Here is a 20,059-nt window from a genome sequence, read left to right as displayed (position 1 = left end):
AATAAGGAAAAGGAAGTAGCAACTACTACAGGAAAATAATTATTTTATAAATTTAAGAGGAGATTGTTTTTATTGTCTGTTAATAACTCCATGGTTTACTAAAAGTTTCTTTGTAAGTAGTAGTATTTTAGATAACAAAATTTTTAAAACATGATCATGGCGCAAAAAATAGAAATTGAAGAAAACCAGTGATGATAAATACTTTGTCTTTGATTTTGTATTAGAAACAGATGGTAATAAAAGTTACATGGTGGTTCCCCTTGGGGTGTTACACTTAGTCAAGAGTTAAAACTAGTAAGTATACTTCTACAATGAATAGTCCCAGAACCCAGTGCCGTCGAGTCGATTCCGAATAGTACACCTATGAATTATTTCTTTTATCAAAACCCCTGCTTGATGTGTCTCCTTCAGTCAGTCCATTATCATGTCTTTGTTGGTACTGCCTCCAGAATGTATCTTAAATCCTCTTTCTTTCCACTGTCTGTGCTGACACCCCAGTTTAAGTCACCATTGTCACAGTTGAGTCTTGTCTGGAACACTGCAGTCATCTCCTGTCTTCCTGCTGCTGCTGTTGTGTCCCTAAAGTCCATTTTCTGTATACTAGCCGCGCTAATGTCTTAATACATACGCTGTGTAATTTCCCTACATAAAGACCTTCAGTGGCTTTCTCCTGCTCTCACTTAAGCCAGTGAGGCCATTTATCATCTAGGTATCCAGGTCCTTCTTCAGTTTGCTCTCATGCTGCACACCCTCTTGCCCTTCAGGCTCTAGCCTTGCTGCCCTCTTTTGTTCCCACTACCTGTCTTTTGGAAACCCTGCTGGCACAGTGGTTAAGAGCTATAGCTGCTAACCAGAAGGTCAGCAGTTTGAATCCACCAGGCGCTCCTTGGAAACCCTGTTTCGCAGTTCTACTCTGTCCTATAGGTTTGCTATTAGTCACAATCGACTCGACAATAATGGGTTTGGTATTTTTTGTTTGTTCACATTTGCTGTTTTTTTTCTGTTGGAAATGTTCCCTCCTTAGTTTTTCCCATGGCAGACTCAACTCTAAACTTTTGAGCCTCTGCTCAGATCTCATCTTGAAGAGGCCTTTAATCACCTCATCCAAAATTGGCCTACCCAAGTTACTGTGTACTGGTCAATGTTTATTTTCTTTGTAGGAACTATCACAGTTTGTAATTATCTTTTTGTTTATTGTTTCCTCTACTTGAATATAAGCTCTAAGAGCTTTGTTCGTCTTGTATCCCCAGTCCCTAGCACAACGCCTAGTAGATACTCAAGAAATAAATGAAGGAGCACCCAGAAACCAGTGGCTCCATTTATGGCCTGTACAGGGTGACACCATCAGAGGGTCTGACACCAAAATGACTGCCTATAAAAATATCCCCGTAGTAGTTATAACAACAAGAACATTTTTTGTAAACACAGTTTATATGTATCAATGTATCTGTAAGGTTAAAACTCTATGCTGATTTACTTTTTGAACCTTCTACTGCTGTCTGGTCAGAGCTGTCATTACCCAACTACGGTGACGTTTCAAATTACGTGGTTTCACCTGTACACACCACAAGCAGGTGCTGTTAGTGTTTTTATAGCCGCTAATTTTGTCAAATTTTCTGGGGTTTTAGCCACAACAAGTGATGATTAGTATTTGTAAGCCTATATCAATAACTATTTGAGAATGAAGTAGTAATTAAAGGAAACAAAGAAGCGAGATATGGGAATTAGTACAAAAAACACGACTAAGGATTCTGTGTGGTCTTGTTTGGGAGGAGGTCCATGGGGGAGGAGGGTAGCACCATGAGTTACCACACTGGGTGACACCAACCCTAGTGACGCCGCTGCTAGGAACACCAGATTCTTAGTAACGTAAAATGTACATGTGAGTTCAGACAGACAAACAATCTGCTAGATGAAGGGAAATTTTTAAAGAGTTGTAATTTGATCTAATTTTGAATAGTAGTTAGAATCTGATTGGCGGGGACCACTGTACCGCTAAGAAGAATAACCTGAACATGAAAACAGGATTTGAAACAGAAGGTTTTCTCTGTAAAGGTGTAGGAGGTAAGGTTGGATTAGATACGAGGGGCAAGAGTTTGCCCAGCTGAAGAAGCTAATGTTTTCAGCCTGAAGAACTGTCTTCAGCATTTTGTTGTAGAGCATACGGGCCGATAGCAAGGTGTCCTGGTTTTTCTTCATCTGAGAACGCTGTTGTTGCACCTTCAGTCTTGCAGGACGTTTTTGTTGGTGTTATATTCTGGGTTGACTGTTCTGTTCTGCTTTGGTGTTTTTGAAGATCCCGATCCACTGTCTTTGGGCATCCATAGTTTCTGATGAGACATCTCCAGTAATTTAGTTTGTTCCCCTTCGTGCAATGGGTTTGTTTTCTCTGGCTGCTTTAGAGATTTCATCTGTATCTTTGGCTTGATGATTACATGTTTTGACATGATTTTCTTGGAGTTCATCCTGTTTGGGACATACTGAACTTCAACAATTTGTAGATTTATTTATTTATTACCAGGTTTGGGAAGTTTTCAGCCATTACTTCTTTGAGTATATTTTCTGTACCAGCCCTTTCCTCCTCTTGACTCCAGTGAGTGTTAGGCGTTCCCATATTGTCCTGCAGATCCTCGACACTGCTCATTTTCTTTTTCAACCTTTTTTCTCCCTGTTCTTCAGATTGGATCATTTCTATTGATCTGCTTTTAAGTTTACTGACTCTTTCCTCTGTCATCCCCATTCTGTCCATTTAATAAATATTTTATTTCATATATTCTTGTTTTCGGTTCTGAAATTTTCATTTGACTCTCTTTTATACTTCTCTCTCCTGAAAACATCTGCCTTTCCATTCATCTCAGGAGTATTTGCTTTCATCCCGTGGAGCGTGGCTACAACAGCTTCTTTAAAGGGTTTGGTAATTTCAGCGTCTTGGTCACATTGTTGTTAGCAACTTTCAGTCTTTTCCCATGACAATTGTTCACAGTCACATTTTCCTAGTTCTTTTATGACTAGTAATTTTAGATGATATTGGACATCTTGGATATTACATCACTTAGACCCTGTGACCTACTAAAGCCCTCTGGAGAATGTTGACGTTTTTCTTTTAGCAGGTAACAGTTCTGTCTGGTCTTCTTTGGGTGGTGGTTCCAGTGACCATTTAGTTTTCTGACATCACAGCTTTCCAAACCGCTGCTGCGCTCACTCCCCATGCCCCACTCAGGGCTTAGCCTGGAACGTGAGTGGTAGTTTAAATTGTAGTTCACTTCTCAAAACCTTCACTCTACTGCTTTGGGTCTTTCCCACCCGTATACAGCTAATGGGTGAACTGTTCTGATTCATATACAGAATGAGGGAGTCCCCTTCCCTCGCTTTCTCCTTTCCAGGGTTCCCCTCACATTCTTCAGACCACAGGAGTCCCTTTTCCCAGCCCTCTGTCCAGAAATAGGGTGTTTCTCTCCAAGTTTTAGCTTTTTACACTGCTACGCAGTTCTCTCAATTCCATCTTCATGGTATAGTGGACAGAGAAACAGAAGAAAAAAAATGTGATTCCCACTCCCCCCTCCTTGGACCTCAGTGCGCCTTTTACCCAAGTTCTCTAGCCAGAGAGAGATTTCTAATGAAGTTTTAGCTATAGGCATTGCCCACCACCCCATCTCTACCAGGGACCCATTCTAGGTAAGCCGTGAGAGAAAAAAAGGAAAAAAAAATTTTTTTCTACCCACACGTACTCTGCAGCTCACAGGGGCCCTTTACCTTGATCTTCTGGATAGAAAAATAGGATTTCTCCCAGACTTTTAGCTGAGTGCCCCCACTCAGCTCAGGGCCACAAGAGACAATAGTGAAACACCAGGCAGCTCTCCCCTCATGCGTCTCTTCTCCAGGTTTTGATCCTACTCCCCAGTCTGCCTGCTGCTCTTTACCTTGCAGAGTATTCAGATAATTGCTTTTGTATTTTGTCCTTAGTTTTTATTTGTAATCAGCAGGAGATGAAAGCTTCAGTGGGTTTACTCCATCTTGGCTACACTCGAAATCCTCAAGTGGCTTTTTAATACAGCATTTAAAATGCCTTGGGGTGCGTTCCCACGGTCTGTTGGTATGTCAGTCTGTCACAAGCAAACCATTAGGAGTATGTTTTTCTCATACAGTGTCGTTCTTAATTTATATGAAAAAAAGGTTTTTCTTCATATTTCTGTGACTGTTTCTGTGGGGTGTCTGTGATAGCTTTGAGCACCTTTTTGGCGTCGCTTACTCTCCTTACTTAACTTTTACTGAGCCTAGTCAGATTGTTCTCTGTTCTTCCTCAGTATACATTCTGAAACCAAGAGAAAGTCAGAGAAAAGGTTTGTGGTTTCCTTTCATTACTCAAGCTGAACTACAAGAAATGCCCTTTTAAGATGAACTGTTTAGTCACTTCAGAACAAGTCAGTTTAGCCCCTGCTTTACATCCTTACAAGATACTTCATGCTAGCAAGCTGTGGTGGGAGCCTTCAAGCCCTAGCCAAAAACAACCCTTCCCTCCTCAGAACTCCCCTAATACTTTTTGGAAGATTGAAAATACCCATCTAGAGGGTAAGGAGACAGGCACTCTCAACATGAGCACTGTTGGTTGTCGTGTAAATTTCTGGATGTCAGTTTGAAACGATTTACGTGTGTGTGTGTGTGTGTGTGTGTGTGTGTGTGAAGACCAATCTGATGAACTACACCAGAAGTGTGATTTCTGGGCTCAAAGAATAGAAACTTTAATGCATACCCTTTGGACCAGAAATCCCACTTCTAGGTATAGTCATTAGATTGCTGTTTCTGTTAGCCAAAAATGGAGTGGGGGGTGGTCCTTCATGTCTGTTAATGAGGAAGGAGTGGGTAAATTATAGATGATAGAACATTTATAGTTTAGATTCTATAAAATGGAATACTACTTAGCCACTAAGATAATACGTATCATTTATTGAAATGAAAAGACCCATAATATTAAGTGAAAAAGAGGCTACTCGATATGGTATTCTCATTTCTATAAGGATGTGTTTCTGTTTATATAGGTACGTGTAAGAAAAGTCAGGAAGTATATATACCAAAATACTTCTCAAGGAGGTGACAGTAAGAATGTTTTTTGTTTTCCTCTTTACCCTTAAGTGTTGCCAGGAATTTTTTTCAATGATAATGTATTACTTATTTAATTGGAGCAGGGGGAGAGCAAAGACTGCTGACTTTCATTTAGGGGAAAAAAAAAATGTCTTTGGTCTAAAGGGTGAAAGAACAAGCATGCATGAGAAAAGGGGGGCAGGTGTTACAGATCACGGCTCATTGTATATAGGTAAACTTTTCATCTCTCAGAACTGACAAAAAGTACAAGGTGAGTTGCTTTGAGATACGAGTTCTCCATCACTAGAGGAGTTTAAACATAGACTGCATAACCATTTGGTAAGGTTGTCATGGAAATGATTGAAGAAGTAGGTGTTTTGACATTTTGCTTGAGATTCTTGGTAAATGTGATTTTTGACATCAGGTAGAAAATTGAGCAGGGGGACTTAAAAGTCTTTCAGATTCTAAATCTGAAATCAAAGAGGATTATATTTCAATTTGCTTGTGAAGAAGTGACTAAGCAGATAATAGCATGATAAAAGTTCCCATGAAGTGTGACGTTCTTCCAATACACTACAGTACTAAAAACAGTACTAGCACCTTCAAAACCAAAAAACCCATTGGCATCGAGTCGATTCCAACTCAAACTGCCCCATAGGGTTTCCAAAGAGCACCTGGGAGATTCAAACTGCTGACCTTTTGGTTAGCAGCCATAGCTCTTAACCACTACGCCACCAGGATGTCCAGCACCTTCAAAAGGAAAATTAAAAGGTACAATGGTGGTATCTGTCTATAGCTTATCATTGGTGAATCAGTGAAGGAAAGAAGGAATTGATTCTGGACTTGCCACAATATAAAACCATGAAATACACACTTAACCAAAGTTGTTCTACTGAACATCAGAATTAGAGCTTTAAAAAAATTGTGTGTGTTTGTGTGTACATATACACACATGTACATATGTGTATATAAATATATACATACGTACACTGAGTAAGGTCTGGGAATCATTATATGCATTTTTTTAAATTCTCAAGTTGTTCTGAGAATGAACCACGTTTAGACACCACCAGAATAAAATACACATACACGTACCTACACGTACACACCTATCAGGGCAAGTATCAGAAAAGGAGAAGGCAACGTGAAGTCCGTTCATGAACACGTCAGATGCTTTTGAGCTATTGACACAGAACTGCCTTCTGAGAACCCATCAACATTCTACAGCTGAGTGATGCTAAAGCCACTGTTTTTGAAGCTTTGTTCAGTGCATTAAGCAGAGCTGCTTAAAAGGATGTTTTGTTTATACATTACGTAATCAAGCTCACAAATACAATAAACAATTTGAAAATTCATGTTAAAACACATAGGTTTATTCACAGACTATAAAAATAAGCACCTTTAAAATTGAGTTACATCAGCCACTATCTGACCCTGGTCATGCTCCTAAATGAAGTGTGGAGGAAGATGGGCCAAATTTACAGTAAACCTGTTGATCCTTAAGATGTAGGCAAGCTGGTATCCTACTCGTGATCAGGTTCACAATAATATATAAATTGAAGTATTTTTGGAATTTTGGATTTTCAACCACATCTCCAAATGATGTGTTTAGAAAAAGGGGGAAAATGAAGACAACTCACAAAACTACGCATGAAAATAGAATGTTGATTTTTGGTGTGAATATGAAAGTCACTGCCATCACCTGTTAACTAAGTACCTAAACCAACAAACCAGTTGCCGTGAGTCGACCCCAACTCATAGCAACCCTATAGTACAGAGTGAAACGGTCCCGCTATGTCTCCGAGGCTGTAAATTTTTATGGAAGCTGACTGCCGCATCTCTCCTATGGGGTGGCTGGTGAGGCTACACCGCTGACCTTCTGGCTAACAGCCAACCCAGCACCTTAACCACTGTGCCACCAGGGCTCCTCCGCATTTATGCATATAAAAAAACCCATCACCAGTCGAGTCGATTCCAACTCATAGCAACCCTGTAGGACAGAGCAGAACTGCCCCATAGGGCTTCCAAGGAGTGGAACTGCCGACCTTTCGATTAGCAGCCACAGCTCTTAACCACTTCACCACCAAGGCTCCTATGTACATACACGCATGTGTATACACCTATATGTGTATATAGATATATTTACATAATCCAAATGTTATATGCAGTTGGATTCTTAGAAGAAACTTCCAGTTTTTATAAAGAATCTAGGATGAACCCTTAGCCAGTGTGTTTTAGGGAAAGACGGTTACTCTGGTACATCTAGGATGCTTTTTCTGTTGCATTGTTCAAGTTCTACTAGTTCTCGTCCATGTGTCCCATGGTGTCTTATGTCATTGTTAAATCATCCCTAGATGATCTTCTGTCATAATCTGTGTACAACACCGTTTGGTTAGCAGCTGAGCACTTAACCACTGTGCCACCAGGGCTCCTAATTAAGTGCGTAGCCTTCCTAAATAATTTATCTGGTCCCGGTATGAGTCACGTTTGTCACATTTGGCATCCTTGGGCTACTTCGGCTGTACAGGATCTTAAGTTCTGTGTAGCCTCAAATGAACAGGTTTTCTCCAGTGCAGGGTCTAGGTTGCTGGAGTTGCAGGCGGTTATACAGATTGACTCCACAGGCCCATCTGCGATTCCTGGAACCACCAGGTCTGCTCCCGCGAGCTTTTGCCCTGTCTAGTCATATTCTGGCTGGAATCCTCTTCCCCAAGATAACCTGGATACCCTTACTTCCTTCAGGTCTTTGCTCAACCATCATCTTCCCAATAAGATCAGCTGTCATAGTTTCCTAGTGCTGCTGTCACAGAGATACCATAGTGGCTAGGAGGCTAGAGGTCCGAATTCAGGGCACCGGCTTTAGGGGAAGGCCCTTGTCTCAGCTCTGGAGCCCAGGCGTGCCCCGGTTCCTTGGTGGTCTTCACTTGGCATCTTCCCCCCATTCATGCTTGGTTGTCTCTGTCACTGCTCTGTGTAACTCAGAAGTGACTAGGTTTAGGACATTATTTTTTTTTATTGGGGCCAAGATTCCAGCACATATTTTGGGGGGACGTAATTCAATCCATAACACTTACCTGATCATCTTATTTAAAATTAAGCCTATGCCCCACTCTCTGGTACGCATTGTCCTGTTCCGTATTAAGCTTATTATTTACTTATACTTATTCCCTAAAAGCCTATTATTTGCTTATTTACTGATGTTTGTTGCCGTTTATTGTTGATGCCTGTCTTTTACACTAGAATGGAATCATTGTGAGGTTAGAGACTTTTGCTTATTTTGTTCACTGATTTACCCTAAGTGCCTAGAACGTTATCTAGCATGTGATAGATTCTTAATAAATATTTGTTGTTGTTAGGCGTGCTGTTGTTGGCTCTGACTCACAGCTACCCTGTGTACAGCGGAAGGAAACACTGCCGGGTCCTGCACCATCCTCATGATCGTTGTTATGCTTCAGCCCATTGTTGCGGCGGCTGTGTCAATCCATCTTGTTGAGGGTCTTCCTCTTTTTCACTGACCCTTTACTTGACCAAGCATGATGCTCTTCTTCAGGGACTGGTCTCGCGTGGTAACGTGTCCAAAGTACATGAGATGAAGTCTTGCTAACCTTGCTTAAATATATGAGTCATTGATTGTTGATTACTAGTTATTTAAAGCATCAGGCCGTTTCCAGTGTAGCCTTCAGTATTCATGTAGTTAAAACCATCCCAGACATTTGCATTGGAACAATACCATCAATGAATGGAACCGCCTGGTTCTTGAGTATGTCTTTGACTTCAGCTCGGTGAATGAGAACAAGCTGGGAGTAGCTCCTCCACCTGGAGAGCTGGGTATCTCTGGTGCTCAGTGTGCTCGTCCCAGGAGACCTGATGACGATTTTCCCTGTGTTGGCATTACTCCTGATGTGAACTTTCATATCTCTTATAAAAATCATCCCGTTGGGTATTGTTCTTAGCACAGTGCTGAACAAACAGCAGTTACCCAGCAGATGATACTCCATGATTGTGGTAGGGGCAGGACCCACAATGTCTGCTCAAGTTTTTAGCTTCAGAGCTAAAGAGCACCTTTGAAATTATCCAGCCCAGCTCATTTTACAATTGAAGAAACTGAGGAACCAAAAGATTGAGTTAATTTTCTAAATTCACAGAGCTATCTAGAGGCAGTCAGGGACTAGAATCCTGGTCTGGATTTTTTCTTGAACACACCATATTGCTTCAGCAGATAGGGAGCCCAATTTTCCTGCACCCGCTTTGTTCTTTCAGCACAAGGCTTGCTTACTCCCCTTTTCCTTTTAACTCGTCTTCCTTAACGAGTATCCTGGTTTCTCCACAGCTTACTTCCACATATAGGACTCTCTGTCTCTGTTATCCCAACCCAAACCTTCTGAGAATTCCCTTTCCCACAGGTATCAGTTTTCTCTTGCACCCCCAGCATTTTGAGAATGTGCTGCTGTGAGCTACGACCTATGCTGCTAACCAAAATGTCGGCAGTTTGAATCCCTGGAAACCCTATGGGGCAGTTCTTACTGTCCTGTAGGGTCCCTATGAGTCAGAATCGACTCCATGGCAACAGAATTTTTTTTTTTTGGTGTTGGTTTTTGCTCTTTTTCCTCATTACCATCAGGCTCTGTAGCGGGGACTAAGAAGAAATAGACTCATGTCAGGTGGCTGCTTTATTTTCTCTCTCTCTGACACACACACACATACACACACAACGCACACAGCACACACACCTTTCCCCACCCTGATTGGATTTTGCCCTTCCCCCAAGAGTTCCTTTACCTCCCAGGCCCGGTTTCTTCTGCTGCTTAACACCTCATGGCGTCTCCATAGGCCCTCTCACGTCAGTGGACTTGGGAGGGGGAAGGAAACCCCACCCTGCAGTTATCTACTCCTTGATTTTTTTCATTGTGGTTTTTTTTTTTCCCCCGTTATCTCATTGTACTTTTACAGCAAACCTGTGTGTTAAATGGGTTTTGACTGACAAGGAAATTACGGACAGATATGTAGAGTAAGTGGTTTGAAGCCTCTCTGTGGGAAGACTGGGAGCCAGGCCTCGACATACTAGTGGAGAATCTCTTCTGCTTACACTTTTAATGCCAGCAGAGAGACAACGTGGACCACCTTCTGGCATTCTGAAATGCACATACTATGTATTTTTGCCGAAGATTTTATTCAGTCTTTTAAACCCTTCTGAGGATATTTACCTGAATTTCTGTAGCGTCTGTAAGCATCGTTATTTCATGAAAGACCACTGGACGTTCCAAGTCAGTGGTGCAGTGAACAGGCCCTCTGACACCGACGTGGAGCGGTGATCGGATGCGGCTGCTGTGGTTCTGTGCTCCCCGTGGTCTGTTGCCCTTTTGAACCAGACTCTTGGTAAGATTTACTCAGGTTTTTCATTCAAGCAGAGATCGTACGATTTGATTTTTGCAGTGATTTTTGCAAACTCATATATCACGATAGAGCCTGTGGTTTTTAACTTTAAAATTATAAGAAATGTTCATTCTGTAGGTATAAAATACAATATAATGCTACATTTACACTCAAGAACATTCCTTAAAATATTTGTCTTAATAATAGAAAATGACGTCATACCCTTTTCCTTGTTGTGATTAAATATTGTAATTAGAGATTGAAATTAGTTTTTAACTTAAATTCAACCAGTAAGTTTCACTTAATGTTTGTAAGGCACCTCATTGCCAGACAGAGCATTCTAAAGCACGCGTGGTGTCTGTACTCTTATAAGAAACATGAAATGCTACTACATTTCTCAAGTAAGACAAAATAAAAACTGTTGTCATGACTTCTGTGTGAAGTAGCTGATATGTGGTGTTTTGTACTGCAGCCTCATTCGTGCTGCCGTTTGCCCTCTCCAAGGCCAAGGGGCAGACGGGATTGTTTGTATGTAAGAGTTAGGTGCCGTCCAGTTGATTTCCAACTCATAGTGACCCCACGTGACAGTAGAACTGCCCCACAGGGTTTCCTAGGTTGTAATCTTTATGGGAGCAATTCACTAGGTCTCTCTCCCACGGAGCCGCTGGTAGGTTTGAAGCTTCTGCTGAGACTCCCCTCTCCCTACCCCCGCAGCCCGCCAAGGCTTCTAACTGCAGTTTGGCCCGACCACACTGTGGCCCTAACCACGGTTTGAATTTGGTGCCGGGATCCCACGCATGCGCGAACCAGGATTTTGAAGCATACCCGGGACCTGAAAAGCTGAGTCATCAACCTGTCCTTGGACCTGAACTTCACCGACATGATTCAACATCTGGACCTCCACATGTGGACATGGGAGGGCTAAGGGCAGAGAGTTCTGGGCACCAAATGGAACCCCCAGATGCCATTGGAAATAAAAAGCTCCCCAACCCCCTCAGACAGCGAGAATGTGGCCTTTCAGCTGCTAAGCCCCATGTTGCCCTTTGTTTGCACAAACAATAAATTCCCACTTTGTTTCCCTTGCAACGGGTGGTGTGGTGTCCGTCTTACTTCCATCGGCTAATAAGACAGGACAAGAACCCTCGTTCGGTTACAGGTTCAATCCACCAACCTTTTGATTAACAGCGGAATATTTAACCTTTGTGCCACCAGGACTCCTTGTAAGAGTCCTACAAGATGTGAAAAAAAACCTGGTGTGATAGGTCCAGAGCTGTCGGTGTGATCTGAGGCCAGAAAGTATAAGGTGTAGTTGATACACAGCAAATTCATACCAAGTCCTTTTGATGCAAATTGGAGTCATCCAAGTCCGGTTCCTGCAAAATGATAATATTCACATACTCGATTTCCCCCTTGATGTTACATTCCCTATGCATTTTTCAGTGGTTTTAATGTTTCAAGTTACTGAATGGCACACTGCCTGAAGCATGTACCGTCTTAAGACCATTCGCTGCCTGATCCAGTGCCAGAGAAAGAAGTGAGAATCTGTGGGGAATACAGTTTGCTTTGCAAGTTAGGGTGAGTGGAGAGAACCATCTGGATCAGGATGATGAAACTATGCAAGTATTGTAGGAAACATTACCCTGATTATTACTCAGTTTCTTGAGTGATAAAAAAATCCTGCCTCAATTAAGCCTTGACTACTTGGCCCTCTCTTCTAACAGATGAGCTGTGTCCAGTCATGTATGTAATCGCTTGGATATAATTTTCCTATTTTCTTTGTAGATGAGAGATGCATTTTGCCAGGAGGGGGATATAAGAGGATGTATGTATACACAAAGCACAAAAGCTTTTAAAATAATTGAAAATAAAAATCACAGCTTTCAAATATATTAGTATTATTTCTTAGAACATAAGCAAGAATCTTAAATAAACATGCGAAACCATACCATGCATTTTCACCCCCGTGATCGTCTGCCATACCATGTGCCACGTGGAGTAACCATTATAGGGAGAATCATCTCTAGAGACAAAATAATTCAGGACCTTTTTTCTTTGTTCTTTTGTTATCATTTACTAGCTTTATTAGTTAAGCTTTTGCCAAACGTGTTTACTCATAGACATCTCTTATAGCTAGGAAGAAAAGAAGAGATGGTAGCAAATAAAGCTAGTGATGGAAATGCTTAACTCTTATCGGGCTGAAAAGAACGGTGATTGTTTGTCTCTCCACTGGCTGTGAGAGCTTTATAAAGGAATAGGGTGTAGCTGTACTGACGGTTGCCCATCCTAATGGCTTCTAGTAGCTTTTTCCTTATTCAGGAACTCTGAGAACATGACCAACTTTCCATACTTAGCACAGGGAAGTTAAAAGTTGCTTCTTAACTCATAGACGTATTACATGATCAACTGTTAACATTTTGAGTTGTGTCTCTTAGAATAAAAAAAAGGTTGAAATTAATTAATAGGATTTATGCCGAGATTCCAAGAATAATTTTCCAGGTATATATCTAGGAAGGTAAATTGACTTTAAAAAATGTATGATTTAATTAATTAAACATATTTAGAAAAACCCATTAAGTGCCCACTAAGAAGCGGAGTTCCTGGGTGGTACAAACAGTGTGCTAGGCTGCAATTCGAGTCCACCCAGAGGTGCCTCGGAAGAAAGGCCTGGAGATCTGCTCCCTCCAAAAACTCAGACATTGAAAGCCCTATGGGGTGCATTTCTAATCTGATATACATGGGATCACCATGAATTGGAGAATTGGAGTAGACTGAACAGCAACTGTTGCGGGTTTTTTTTTTGTTTTTTTTTTTTTTTTAATAAAAGCAGCTTCTAAATGTCTTTAGGTAGATAGCAAGAGAGTGGAGCAATACTTTTTCATGCCACTAAAGGATATTTACTGTGGGATGTAATATAAAAACGGAACATTTGACCATTTCAGCTGTGTACTGACTTCTGCAGTCTGTGTGTTTTGTTTAATCCCCCCTAGGTATGAGAAAGTGCCGGTCATCTTGGTGGGAAACAAAGTGGACCTGGAAAGTGAGAGAGAGGTATCATCCAATGAAGGCAGAGCCCTTGCTGAGGAGTGGGGCTGCCCCTTCATGGAGACGTCAGCGAAGAGTAAAACGATGGTGGACGAACTGTTCGCAGAAATTGTTCGGCAGATGAACTACGCTGCGCAGCCCGACAAGGATGACCCATGCTGTTCTGCATGTAACATACAATAGCATTCGAATATGGCTGTCCTGGACAGGATCGGCCGCTACCCGAGGCGAGACACACCTCGGCTCCTTCCCTGCGGAGTCGGCAGGGTGCGTGGTGGGAGTCTGCAGTGAAGTGCCACCCTTTATTCAGAACTGAGCAGGGATGGTTAATTGATATCTCTGAGTAACATTTGGGTTCAGTCAGCACAGTTGTCGCCGGTGTCCTCAGCCTCCTTCCTGCACCTGTAGCTTTGAGGCATAGCCAGGTGACCTGCAGGGTGATCTCATTGGAAAAGCTATGATGGCATTGCCGCTGAGCTGACAGGAGCAACTATTGCATAAATTAAAAATAACCTTGAGGGAGAAACCAGAAGAATTCCAAGGCCCTTGGCAATTAAAATATTTTGTCTTCTTAAAAAAAAAAAAAATAGTAAAGGAGAAATATTTTCCTACGTGAGTACTGAATTCCAGGAATTGGGAGTCTTCTAACCCATGTATTCCATCAAGTGAAGTACGACAGCTGACCTGCCCACAGCGTTACAGGGAGAGACTCTGCTCAGCTGACACATTTTTGTTTTTCAAAAGTGATGCTGAATTGTAGATGTTACCCTCATTTGCGATATCGGACTAACTCCTGCACCGATCCTTGATAGAGAAAAAAAATCAGAACGGGTCGTGTGAACATACAGCCTGGCTTTTGAATGTTAGGTCATCTGTATTACCACAGGAGAGGGAGGCTCTCAAAGGGTTTGGTCAGAATTAAAACCCCCACCAACCCTCTGCTGAGCAAGCAGGGAAGGGAAGGTCTGTGACATTGCTGAACACGAAGGAAGCAACTGTGATGCCAAGAAATTGCCTAGCCTTACTCAGAAGCAGCATCCTGGTAGGTAAACCAGCACCGTCATGTAAGGAAAGTGAAGCCATGCTGCGTCCGCACGTTCCCGTTCGCAGACACGTCACAGGACAGTGCAGATAGCTTGCATTTTTATGTTTGTTAAAGCAGCAAATTTCTTCTCGCCTTTAAGGGCTATGGTTGTGGTATGATCCTTGGCTAACCTGCTATCAAAATCAAGTTTTCTATAGCAGAGCTTTAATGCTAGCATTTTGAAAGTCGAATAACCATGTGAAATAATTTGGATTTAAAAGCAGAACATAAATTACAGAGTAGAAGGTAAGGGACAAAAGGCCCTTTTATCTTTAATTTTCCTGGACGATTCATAAAGGTTTTCTTCCGACTATTTTCCCCTGATTACTGAAGTGGCAAATAAAGGTAGCGTGAATATTGTTTTGAAAAGGTGCTCCAGCTCTGACGTTTTTGATTTTCATAGCCCTGATGTATCTACCATTTGCATGACTGATGGCACAGTAAATACCTATTCATAAGTTTTACAATCAAGTGTAGAAGGGTTTTCTACTAATTTCAGAGTTAAAAATGCTGAAGAGATTACCTTGAGCTGGACCTCTGGAGGTAAATTTGGCTTTCAGAACTGCGACCTCACTAATCCTGTGATCTCCAGACCGCCCCACATTTTATTGGTTTCACAGTCTCGTGCAAGTAACCTCTGGTCTCTGCGTGTACCTGGGAGAAGAGTGCGTGTTTGTGCGTGCATGTGTGTGTATTGTTCTAAGGATTTGGCACAAGTCAGAGAGAATGGCTTCCACTGCAGAATGTAGTGCATCAAAACCTTTTTTTTTTTTCCTTTTAATTTATTTAAGTATTTTTCATACATTATTGCAGTCATTTGTAGCCACCTGTTTAGTAGCTGGCATCAAACTTAGAGAATAGAAAAAAGTTTGATAGCTTATACTTCTCAAGGGTGCGTGAACTGAAGAGATAAGTAGGTAAAACCAGGCTGTGGTGGTCACAAGTCTTCGAATTGTGAGTATTTACATTCTTCAATATAGCTTTGTAATTCTAATTGGGAAACACCTCATGTGTAGATCAAAATGTTTATTCAGTTTTATTGAAACAAATTAAAACACTATGTAAAAGTTGATTTGACTCAAACGTAGAAAAATCAAAGATTCAAGAAGTATGATTTAGCTACTGAAGAAGAAATATTTGTTAGTGAATTGGTTGAGTTTTGAAGCCTCTAACTTTTCTGAGTAATTCTGATTTTTAGAATTCCATACTTAATAGCAATTTATGACAACTAAGATTACACATAAGAATCATCTATAAAGATTCTACAGCTTCATGTTTTGGGTTGCTATTAAAAAAAAACACTAAACCAGTTGCCATCGAGTCCGTTCCAACTCACAGCAACCCTGTAGGACAGAGTAGAGCTATTCCGTAGGGCTTCCATGGAGTGGCCGGTGGATTCGAACTGCTTACCTTTTGGTCAACAGCCGAGCTCTTAGCCACTACACCACCAGGGCTCCTGGGTTACTATATGGACATTAAAATGAGTTCAACAATAGAAAAATATGGCAAAATGTAAGGTAGAAAAGATTATCTAAAATTTTAGTTTTTAGTTAAAAATGTAAGGTGGACTTTTACTGCAGAAGTGTTCATAAGAACTGATTTGGCTACCTGAGCAGCGTCCACACAGCCCTGCATGTTTAGTGACAGCATCACAGAGCATTCAAGAAGGGCCAGTCCTCTTGTGTTTTACAGCTCAGCTTGGATGAATGAGTTGTGTTTGTCAAGATGTTAATAAAAAGCTTAAGAACAGGAAAATTAAATTTGTTGGCACATGAAATACTAATAGTGGCTACAGAAGAAAGTCAGTGACCTTGGGTCACTATTTATTTTATGCCCTGATCAGACTAGCAACTATGTAAGTGAAAGTTTTTCTAACATGCCTTAAAAATATTATGGTTTGATCCAAAGACCCGCTTTTTCTTCAGCTGTCGTAATAAGGTTCCGTTTTGTTCTTGTTTTCATTTTACTTTTATGCAGAGGCAGCATTTTTTTTTTTTTTTTTAAGTTTTCTCCTTTTAATGGTGCAACTCTTTAGTTCTTTTAAGCTGTGATAGTGATGGTAACTGATGCTTTTCCGTTCTGTTCAACTTAGTAAAACAAGCCAGCATCTGATCAAAAGTATTACGTAAAATATTTCTTAAACTATTGAAAGGTGCTTTGATGACTTCCTCCTTTCGTGTGTAGAATTAGAAATGAACTTTTGACCCCATTGGCTACAGTTGCCATCACTTTTCTGTGGTAAAACTACTGATATTTGGTTTCCTGCATAAAGAAATGTTGCCTAAGGATGTCTGTCTGTTTTCAAGGGTTTTTTCTAGTGTGAATGTCGCCTGTGTATGTGTAAATACAGAAGTGTTTTGTTTGTTGTCTTTTCATTTCCTCTTGAGTTTTTTGTTATCAGTAGTTCTGTGTTAGCAGTGGGTAAGCTTTAATTGTCCGTCTCCTTAGCCAATCAAATGTTAAACAGTATGGGGGTCTTATTTTTGTTTTTAAGTGTCATCGTGCATCTGTTAAATCTTGATCAGGGTTTCAAGAATGACTGCAGTGGGTTTTGGAAACAGACTTATCATTATTGATTTGGGGTTTCCCAGAGATGAATATAGTTCACAGTTAATTGTTGAGCTCTAATACAACTGACCATTTAAAATTAAACAACAGTTTATTGTTTTGTAACAATGTCAGTTGTTAAACCTTGACATGTCAGTTAAAACATGAATTGTAGTTAGAACTCGATGCAAATTCAACAGTTGTATTTGGAGTTAAATTATTTTAACAAATAAATTTATTTAATGAAACTTCCTCTGGATTTTTTCTTTGTACACGTTTGTGAGTGAAATGTTTTTATTAATATATACAAAAAGAGCCAAAAATTGCCATAGGACGAATTTAGTATTTCTCATATAGAAATCTGTAAGCTGAATTAAGTTGAGAATTCACCATATAAAAAGGGAGGTTAGAGGATCATTTTTATATCTTTTAAAAATAAAAAAAAAAACGTGAGAAAGGCTTTGAAGTCATTATAAATATAAACATATCTCTGTAAATGATATTTCATTTGATGATGGCTAGCCGATTTGAAGTCCTCATGCTAACGTTTACAGAGTTGTTCTAGGTAATTAACATTAATTAGCATTTTCTTCGGGGTTCTGCCAGTATCACTAAATGTATCATTGTCCCTCTAGTGATGGCTTGGGGCTGCCTTTTTGTTTTAGGTCATGTGGATCTTAAGGCCCCAGAAGCTGGAGGTTGCTGCTTTGTGGGGCTGTAGGCACTGCTTGCTCTAGATGGGGCCCAGTGAATGTTGACAAATGCTGTTAATTGTACACAGCCTTCAGCTGCTCTGATAACTGAGCCCATTCATCCTCTAAACCAATTTAAACTGTGCCTTTTGGTTATGTTGCCTGCAAACGCCGTTGAATTTCTCTGGCAACATTCCACCAGTTTAGAAGCTTCATTGTTTTAGAATATAAGAATAATTTGAATGACTATAACAGAAGCACTGTAGACAGAATCTCAAATATTTAAAGGAAAACGTGCCTGTATTTTAGTACAATAAATAAATATCTGCTGTTTAGCTTCGTGCCCTCATTTGAAGTGCTGTAAAGTATTTAAACGTGTAAAATTCTAATTTCAGTTGGGAGAATGTCTCTGACTTAAAAAAAAATAGTAGTTTGAAATTCTCTCAAGTTATACAATTCATTAGAGATCTGTGAATGAGAATAAAGATAGCCAAAGTAATAAGGTGCCAGTCCGGAAGCAATTGAGTGGCCACTGGGACCTGTGAAGCAGAGAAAATTGTCACAAGCTCCCTAAAAAGGCTGCTAACCTCTTACTTGTTCCTTAACATTAAATGCCTAGATTGCCAGGTAAATACTTAAAAAAAACCTAGTGGCACCTCATTTGTTAAATAACTTAATTTAAAATTTTTCAGTATTAACTAAATGTTTTTTTTTTTTTTTTTAATTGAGGTATTGAGAAATGTGCTGCTCTTCTCTGTATAAAAACCAAAAACCAAACCTGTTGCTGTCAAGTCAATTCCGACTCATAGCCACCCTACAGGACAGAGTAGAACTGCCCCATAGAGTTTCCAAGGAGTGCCTGGTGGATTTGCACTGCTGACCTTTTGGTTAGCAGCTGTACTTTTTAACCACTACACCACCAGGGTTTCCCTTCTCTCTATGGTGACATTTATTTTTATATTAGAACACTGGCCTGTATGTTATCTTCTGAGGATTCCTACAGCCCTGCCAGACTTACTTCCTGGAGGACAGGCAGAGGACTGCTTGCTTGAGAGATTAAAAACAAAGACCTATCCAGTGTGCACGGATTAGGAAAAAAGAAACGGAAGTAATGATACTTGTTTTGGCTTATGGGAATTTTTTCTTCCTGTTTCAGAGACTCAGAAGTATCACAGATTTCATTATCATTCAGTTACAATTTTACACTGACGATATTTTGGGTATAATTTATTTTTGTACCTTAAAAAAATCAGATACTCGTAAAAATACAAAGAAGAAAGTCAAAAATCACCCCAATTTCCATGTCCCAAAAAAACGGTGACAAGATTTGATGTAAACCTTTTCAAATGTCTTCCAGTGCATATTTACATCTGCAGATACATACACTGTCTTAGGCTGGGTTCTCTAGAAAGGAAAACCAGTGAAGTGTATGTATGTATATAGAGAGAGAGATTTACGTCTAGGAAATGGCTCACTCGGTTGTAGAGGCTGGCAAGTCTCAGGTCCACGGGTCAGGCATCAGGCTGGAGGCTTCTCCTGTCTCATAGCTGCAGGGGCTGACAAACCCAAGAATGGCAGGTCAGAGGCTGATGAGTCCAAGATCAGCAGGCCATACAGCAGGTCGCTGCCCCAAGTCCCAAGAACCTGTAGTCACATGATGACAAGCCAGATGCAGGATCCAGGGCGAGCAAAAGCTATCGAGCTTTGCGAAAACGTCCGTGTATATTAGATGCAGGCCACAACCCTGAGGAAACTCCCGTTACAACTGATTGGCTGATCACATTAGATCACAACTTGGAGGATGTCTGCGTCATTACGTAACTGCCAAACCACCAAACTGCCAATCGTGGCCCAGGCAAGTTGACATACAACCCTAACCATGACACACACATAAGTAGAAGGAAAAATAACTCAGTTTTACTTATGAGAAACTATGGCTGTGAATACTAAAAATGACTCAGGCAAGACCACACACCTATTAAAGTGTCAGAGTTGAGGTGCAGACCCAAGCTGCTAACTCTAGATCACTTTTTACCCATTTCTAGTTTTTTCACTTAAATGATAGCCACTAATTCAAGGTTCCTTCACCAATTGTTTACTGAGGGTTTCTCCTGTACCTGGCGCTGTGCGGAAATACAGAGGTGACTGCACACAGTCAGTCCCTGATCGCAAGGACTTTCTCAGCTTGTCTCCTTGCTTTTCCTTTTTCTCTCAAGGCAGATAAAAACTAACCTCCTAAGGC

General features: G+C 40.8%; 1 protein-coding gene across 1 annotated transcript in view; it reads left to right on the top strand.

The window, feature by feature from the left end:
* The window catches only part of RAP2A (RAP2A, member of RAS oncogene family), a 40,679-nt gene extending 23,175 nt beyond the window's left edge, over positions 1-17,504 (top strand). The window contains exon 2 of the mRNA XM_064269977.1: positions 13,440-17,504. Coding sequence (XP_064126047.1) covers positions 13,440-13,677 — 238 coding nt within the window. The 3' untranslated portion in view covers positions 13,678-17,504. The remainder of the gene's footprint in view (positions 1-13,439) is intronic.
* Positions 17,505-20,059: the final 2,555 nt, after the last annotated feature.

Source organism: Loxodonta africana, chromosome 17 (assembly GCF_030014295.1).
Source record: "Loxodonta africana isolate mLoxAfr1 chromosome 17, mLoxAfr1.hap2, whole genome shotgun sequence".
NCBI lineage: Eukaryota > Metazoa > Chordata > Mammalia > Proboscidea > Elephantidae > Loxodonta > Loxodonta africana.
The sequence above is the reverse complement of the archived record's forward strand: the minus strand, read 5'-3'. Positions and strand labels throughout refer to the sequence as shown.